At 35.1% G+C, this 8,543-nt stretch overlaps 1 protein-coding gene across 1 annotated transcript in view; it reads right to left on the reverse strand.

Annotated features, from left to right (window-relative positions):
• The window catches only part of LOC122814088 (sulfotransferase 1C4-like), a 345,308-nt gene extending 338,097 nt beyond the window's left edge, over positions 1-7,211 (reverse strand). Inside the window, exon 1 of the mRNA XM_044086697.1 lies at positions 7,023-7,211. Within this exon, the coding sequence (XP_043942632.1) occupies positions 7,023-7,194 (172 nt within the window). The 5' untranslated portion in view covers positions 7,195-7,211. The remainder of the gene's footprint in view (positions 1-7,022) is intronic.
• Positions 7,212-8,543: the final 1,332 nt, after the last annotated feature.

Genomic DNA, 8,543 nt, shown 5'->3' on the forward strand with positions numbered 1-8,543 from the left:
GTAATGTTTAAACTGAAATAGATGATGCAGTATATTCAAACGGTATTGAAGGAAGCGATGGCGTGCAAAGGACTGAATGTTTGAGTAATGTTTAAACTGAAATAGATGATGCAGTATATTCAAACGGTATTGAAGGAAGCGATGGCGTGCAAAGGACTGAATGTTTGAGTAATGTTTAAACTGAAATAGATGATGCAGTATATTCAAACGGTATTGAAGGGAGCGATGGCGTGCAAAGGAGCGAATGTTTGAGTAATGTTTAAACTGAAATAGATGATGCAGTATATTCAAACGGTATTGAAGGAAGAGATGGCGTGCAAAGGACTGAACGTTTGAGTAATGTTTAAACTGAAATAGATGATGCAGTATATTCAAACGGTATTGAAGGGAGCGATGGCATGCAAAGGACTGAATGTTTGAGTAATGTTTAAACTGAAATAGATGATGCAGTATATTCAAACGGTATTGAAGGGAGCGATGGCGTGCAAAGGACCGAAAGTTTGAGTAATGTTTAAACTGAAATAGATGATGCAGTATATTCAAATGGTATTGAAGGAAGCGATGGCGTGCAAAGGACTGAATGTTTGAGTAATGTTTAAACTGAAATAGATGATGCAGTATATTCAAACGGTATTGAAGGAAGTGATGGTGTGCAAAGGACTGAATGTTTGAGTAATGTTTAAACTGAAATAGATGATGCAGTATATTCAAACGGTATTGAAGGAAGAGATGGCGTGCAAAGGACTGAAAGTTTGAGTAATGTTTAAACTGAAATAGATGATGCCGTATATTCAAACGGTATTGAAGGGAGCGATGGCGTGCAAAGGACTGAATGTTTGAGTAATGTTTAAACTGAAATAGATGATGCAGTATATTCAAACTGTATTGAAGGAAGCGATGGCGTGCAAAGGACCGAATGTTTGAGTAATGTTTAAACTGAAACAGATGATGCAGTATATTCAAACGGTATTGAAGGAAGTGATGGCGTGCAAAGGACTGAATGTTTGAGTAATGTTTAAACTGAAATAGATGATGCAGTATATTCAAACGGTATTGAAGGGAGCGATGGCGTGCAAAGGACTGAATGTTTGAGTAATGTTTAAACTGAAATAGATGATGCAGTATATTCAAACGGTATTGAAGGGAGCGATGGCGTGCAAAGGACCGAATGTTTGAGTAATGTTTAAACTGAAATAGATGATGCAGTATATTCAAATGGTATTGACGGGAGCGATGGCGTGCAAAGGACCGAATGTTTGAGTAATGTTTAAACTGAAATAGATGATGCAGTATATTCAAACGGTATTGAAGGGAGCGATGGCGTGCAAAGGACCGAATGTTTGAGTAATGTTTAAACTGAAATAGATGATGCAGTATATTCAAACGGTATTGAAGGGAGCGATGGCGTGCAAAGGACCGAATGTCTGAGTAATGTTTAAACTGAAATAGATGATGCAGTATATTCAAACGGTATTGAAGGGAGCGATGGCGTGCAAAGGACTGAATGTTTGAGTAATGTTTAAACTGAAATAGAAGATGCAGTATATTCAAACGGTATTGTAGGGAGCAATGGCGTGCAAAGGACCGAACGTTTGAGTAATGTTTAAACTGAAATAGATGATGCAGTATATTCAAACGGTATTGAAGGGAGCGATGGCGTGCAAAGGACCGAATGTTTGAGTAATGTTTAAACTGAAATAGATGATGCAGTATATTCAAATGGTATTGAAGGAAGCGATGGCATGCAAAGGACTGAATGTTTGAGTAATGTTTAAACTGAAATAGATGATGCAGTATATTCAAACGTTATTGAAGGGAGTGATGGCGTGCAAAGGACCGAATGTCTGAGTAATGTTTAAACTGAAATAGATGATGCAGTATATTCAAACGGTATTGAAGGGAGCAATGGCGTGCAAAGGACCGAATGTTTGAGTAATGTTTAAACTGAAATAGATGATGCCGTATATTCAAACGGTATTGAAGGGAGCGATGGCGTGCAAAGGACTGAATGTTTGAGTAATGTTTAAACTGAAATAGATGATGCAGTATATTCAAACGGTATTGAAGGGAGTGATGGCGTGCAAAGGACCGAATGTCTGAGTAATGTTTAAACTGAAATAGATGATGCAGTATATTCAAACGGTATTGAAGGGAGCGATGGCGTGCAAAGGACCGAATGTTTGAGTAATGTTTAAACTGAAATAGATGATGCAGTATATTCAAACGGTATTGAAGGGAGCGATGGCGTGTAAAGGACCGAGTGTTTGAGTAATGTTTAAACTGAAATAGATGATGCAGTATATTCAAACGGTATTGAAGGGAGCGATGGCGTGCAAAGGACCGAATGTTTGAGTAATGTTTAAACTGAAATAGATGATGCAGTATATTCAAACAGTATTGAAGGGAGCAATGGCATGCAAAGGACTGAATGTCTGAGTAATGTTTAAACTGAAATAGATGATGCAGTATATTCAAATGGTATTGAAGGGAGCGATGGCGTGTAAAGGACTGAATGTTTGAGTAATGTTTAACGTGAAATAGATGATGCAGTATATTCAAACGGTATTGAAGGAAGAGATGGCGTGCAAAGGACTGAATGTTTGAGTAATGTTTAAACTGAAATAGATGATGCAGTATATTCAAACGGTATTGAAGGGAGTGATGGCGTGCAAAGGACCGAATGTTTGAGTAATGTTTAAACTGAAATAGATGATGCAGTATATTGAAACGGTATTGAAGGGAGCGATGGCGTGCAAAGGACCGAATGTTTGAGTAATGTTTAAACTGAAATAGATGATGCAGTATATTCAAACGGTATTGAAGGGAGCGATGGCGTGCAAAGGACTGAATGTTTGAGTAATGTTTAAACTGAAATAGATGATGCAGTATATTCAAACGGTATTGAAGGAAGTGATGGCGTGCAAAGGACTGAATGTTTGAGTAATGTTTAAACTGAAATAGATGATGCAATATATTCAAACGGTATTGAAGGGAGCGATGGCGTGCAAAGGACCGAATGTTTGAAAAATGTTTAAACTGAAATAGATGATGCAGTATATTCAAACGGTATTGAAGGGAGCGATGGCGTGCAAAGGACCGAATGTTTGAGTAATGTTTAAACTGAAATAGATGATGCAGTATATTCAAACGGTATTGAAGGGAGCGATGGCGTGCAAAGGACCGAATGTTTGAGTAATGTTTAAACTGAAATAGATGATGCAGTATATTCAAACGGTATTGAAGGAAGCGATGGAGTGCAAAGGACGGAATGTTTGGGTCACAGAATAGTACAGCCTATATATAGTAAGAGATTAAGGAAGATAATAAGGGAAGGAAACAAATAAAAAAGTTAGCAAAATGGATGAACTGAATAAAAAACAGAAAATCATGGAAAGAATATATGATTAGAGTGCATTATGAAAAGTGGGAAAAATGGTGGGTGATTTATAAGAAAATGTATGAAAAAAATGCAGAAGTTGAAAACCAAATGGAAAATACATGTTAGAAGGGATATGGAGAAATTATGGGAAGATATGAAAAAAGAACAAGTCAGTTACAGAACAGGAGAAAAATAATTGTATGAAAGCAATATAGGAGAAGTATAGACAATAATGTATTGATGAAAATTCATTTTAAAAGGAAAAACATGGAAATTTCACCTTTTAGGGAAGGCAGTTAAAATAATAGAAAGCAAGACAGATGCAATATTAGATAAATAAGGTAATAAAAATATAAACAGGAAGAAATTATGGAAGTGGATTGAAAAGTTGTAAATAGAATGTGCCTAAAAAAGTAGTGGAAAGAAAAAAATGAAATGTGAAAAGAATATCTAGAAATGTTAGAAGAATTTAGAAGTTAAACTGGAATAATTTGATAAAAGTGTAAGTGAGTAAAGGGAAGACTCCGCACCAGGACTGGATAAGTTATGAATATTACAAAGTAATGTTTGAAAGTGAAAAAAGTGCTCGTTAAAAAAATGAATGAGTGTTTGGAGAAAGGTATAAAATAAGAAGGGATATTTGGCAGGGCGATTAACTTTATATGGAAACAGGTGTAAGAAAAGACATACAACATTGGTGGCCAATAACACTAAGAAATGCAGCTTATATTTTTTATGCAATGATGCAAAGAGTATTGAATAAAATTATAGGAGATGGAGAGTTTGGTGGAAAAGGAAGAGAGATGGAAGAAATGCTAGTAACAGTAAAAATGTGGCAGATATAATTATGAAACAAAACGTGCAGGTAAGATTTGTAAGCATTTGATAGGGTAAGCATTGTGGCAATGTGAATGCTATTAGAGGCATGTGAAATTATGGAAAATGTAGTGCTATAATAAAAATGTGTTATGAAAAATCCTGAGTGAAAATTATAATAACTTAATGGATGGGAAGAAAAATAACAATTAACAGAGGAGTTGAACAAGGATGTCCCATGAGCTTAATTCTTTCTATACTTGTGCTGAAAGCAATAATACAAACATGTACTTGTGGCATGACAGAAGCAAGATGGAAGACGGAGAAAGGAATTGTAGCACCTGTATGTTTTTCAAAGGCTGTCTATTTGGACATTGTGGCCAACATAATGTTGAGATAAGAAAAACTGTGGTAAGTATTGAAAAAAAAATTCGAAAAAGTTGAATTACAGTTTGAAGAGTAAGGTGTTTGGTGAAATTAAGAAAACAAATGGCATATGTTATACCTGAAAAGAAATATGTATATTAGGAGTGAAATTTGGAAAGCAAAAAAGTATAATAAGACAGTGGCGAGAAATAATGGAAAAATTAAAAGTTATTGATTTGGTAGAAAAAGAAAGTTTTTTATCACTTAAAAGGAAAATGTGTATAACATAAAAGCTTATACATTTGAAAAACTAGTATTCTTTGGGGGGTGTGCATGATTCCAGAAAAGATGGAGAAAGAATTGTTAGAGATATTTTTCAGGACTGAATACAGTTAAAATGCGGTGATATATAATACAAAAGAAGAAGGAGATTTAAATGAACAAAGCTGTAGTATATTTAGCACACATGCATCTCTTTGGAGTAATATGACATGTAAATCAAACAGAAGCAAACATCATAGGAAAATGCTATATATATGAAGTATGAGAAATATGCAAAATGAACGGCTGAAGAAAATATGCAGCAAACAGGAAAAGATGGAAGGGAAGGCATATAAAAACGTTCAGTAATAAAAGTTAAAATGTAGTTAAATTACTGGAAATAGAAAGTAATTGTATTATATGGTCACTGAAAGAATTAAAAGGTAAAGAATGATGTAAAAATAGAAGGAAAGAGTTTGAGATGTTTTATGGGCAGGGGACTTTCTGCGGACAATTTTGCTGGATAAATTTCCAGTAAAAGGTAAAATGAAACATAAAGTAATAGAGGAAAAAGGAAATATAGTGAAAGTACTGATTAAGAAACAACAAAACTTTTGGAATGTAAAAAGAACGAACTGTTTTGTAGAATGTTTACAAATTAGTATAGATGGCAATGTTTCAGAAATATGGATATGGATATGTATGTTTGGAAAGTAAAGAATGGAAGGAAATGTGAAAGTGACCAATGTGACAAAGTATTGTTTGTAGCAAAATGGGTATTATAGATAAAAAGATGTGATTGATTATTTCATAAGAAAACTGGAAAAGCTGAAGATCTGGTAGCTGAAATAAAACAATGGTTATAAAAGAAAGAATGAGGATAGAGGGAAGGGTGAAAAGGTAAGGTAAATAAGGGAATATTGTTAATGTGATGACAATAGGCTGACAATATAAAAAGGGTAAATATTATTAATATGTCAATAATGTAAAATGCATAGTATCCAGATATATAAATATATCAATCTCTACTCTTTCCAAAAGGTTTCCCTAGGAATGTAAGCATACTAGTTTTCAAAAACATTCAGTTATGATACAAGCTTTATAAGGACTATGACATGAGATAGAAACGTGGAGTGCAAATTGTACACAGTGTTAGCTCAAACAGAGGCATGGACGTCATTGCAGTATAATCTTGAAAACTAATACTCTTTCAGATATGGCAAAAAAGATTAGGAGCATAATACTGACAATATATGTTATTTGCTTTTTTTTCTGTTATATATGATTATTGCAAATTATTTTTTAATTTGTGTACATACATGTGATAATGTGTATTACTGTTTGCAATTGTACTGAGTGATATTGCCAGTAAAATACCATACTCTTTTTGATAGATGCCATGGGATCTTTTACATCCCACTGAGCTAGTACCAACTGAGGCAGATGGGGCCTCAGTTTAATGTCTCATGCAAAGGATTGTGCATCAAGGAATGCAGACCCCCTCACTGAGGAGTGCAGAACCCCTTATTCTGCCCTGCAGTGTCCATAATACAAAAGTAAATCCAAGTACCTGGTATGGGAATAGAACCTGTTCTGCTGTTCTGCCAGTATTTTAGATTAGTGCATATGAGCTCAGCTACTGAAAACATATGTGCTGTATTATGCTTTGACCCTGAAGCATCTGTTTTATATTACGTGTTGCACAAATTCTCCATATAAAACCTTGTCATTGTGTTGTTATGTTAATATTAAGTTTTGCCAAACATTTTCTGTGCTAGTACTCTAATCAATGTTAAATTACTGGGCTAGAATTCTGCTTTGTGTCCACAGTTCCTGTGCTACTGCAGAGCTCTGTGCACAAATTCTTCTTACTTGCATTATACTTTACCTTAAAATCTACCAAGTGTCATGTTAGGCATTATCACCAGAGGTTTTATCTTAAAATCTATCAGGTGTCTTGCTGGTCAGTGTCACCAGAGTTACCATATATGCTTTAGAGTTCTCTCTTCACGAGAGTTTAGTACAGTGTTAGACACTGTCCTTTGGATTTTCTCACTGCACATTAATGTGTCACTGTTTCTAGTTATCAGTGCATATCTTGACCATCCATATTATCAGACATAAGTATACAACTTTTACGGCATCTTGTGTATTTAGGAACATAAGAATGAATGGCAATTGTACCTCTTTAGCCTCGTACCTGCTTTAGGGTATGTTGCAATGAGAAGGTCACCACTGGCGGCCTGAAACTGCTTCACTTTTTCCCAGGTCTCTGTCCATGAAACCATTAATGGCATTCCATCCACGAGGACCAAGTCACCGCGCTGAAGGTCTTCTTCACGAAGGTCAAGCAGAGGCATTTTCAGTATCATCTGAGAAACGTTTAAGTCCATCTACAAATAATAACTACAGGTTTGTATAATGTCAATTTAGATGCGCACACACACACACACACACACACACACACACACACACACACACACACACACACACACACACACACACACACATTCACACATGCAGTCACACACGTACCAACACACATACACATGCATTAGAATTAATGAGAAAGTCAAAATAATGGGATGTAAAGGTCTTAAATCAGGAATGAATTTTAAATATTGGTCCTATCAACTTAGAAGTTACTAAAAACAGGTTTTGCATTAGCATGCACTTTCTGAAAAATACGGCATATGAAACTTACATTTCTCTCATTATTTAGTAGCTATAATCCTTAATAATTTACCAGAACACCAGAAATTGTATGATAGACAGGCCAAAAACATGAGGTGAAATTCTGGGTATTCTTCAAAATTCTGGCCAGTTGAACACTATTTTCTACACAGCTACACACACACACACACACACACACACACACACACACACACACACACACACACACACACACGCACGCACACAGAGGCATATTTTATTATGTTTATCGTATGTTTCCCTACTGTGCATATGAATTGTAGCAGTTTAAACCAGGTGAATGTCAGGACCTGATTGTAAGTATATAATAAACACTCTAAAACAGAGCCATGGTACATGTGAATTTTATTTACTGTAAATATTGGAAGAGCATTGCACCACAAGTATTAGTATTTCATCTGAGTATTCAAAACTTGCTAAACAACCAAAATGGCGGAAAGACACCTTCAAAACAACAGTTTCAATAACAGGCTTTTACCATGTTGAATCCACAATATATGAAATATAGAGCTTTTCTTTTGTAAAAGTCAAGTGGCGTTGTAATTCCACAGCTTTAAAACATGTGGATGTCATAAAAATAGAAAAACGAACATAAAACTGAAGAACCCTTCTGATGTAAACAATGGACAAGCGCTTTCAGCTTTTTCAAGCCTTCTTCAGATCCAAGTAGGTAAGCTGGTTTCAGTGTTTAAAAGTTGGTATCATCCAATGAAGCAACCTCAGTGAATGATGAATGTTAACCAATCAAGTTAGTCCATTGGTACACACCTCCATAGCTTGAAGTTAAAACTCTTTATTTAAAACTCTTTGTTTAAAACAACATGACAGTTTGACGTTTCTAAGACACACTCAGACATATTTTCAGAAGGAATATTAGTAAAATCTTTTCAGTAGGTTCTAGTTAAAAGAACAAGCTCTGCATAAAAGCCAAGATTTGAGAGAAAAAGGTGAAAAATAAAAATAAAGATGGTCATTTAGGGCACTTCTTTTTATTTCATTTCAACAGTTT

This window comes from Protopterus annectens, chromosome 10.part0, assembly GCF_019279795.1.
Source record: "Protopterus annectens isolate FY-2018-M chromosome 10.part0, PAN1.0, whole genome shotgun sequence".
Taxonomy (NCBI): Eukaryota; Metazoa; Chordata; order Ceratodontiformes; family Protopteridae; genus Protopterus; species Protopterus annectens.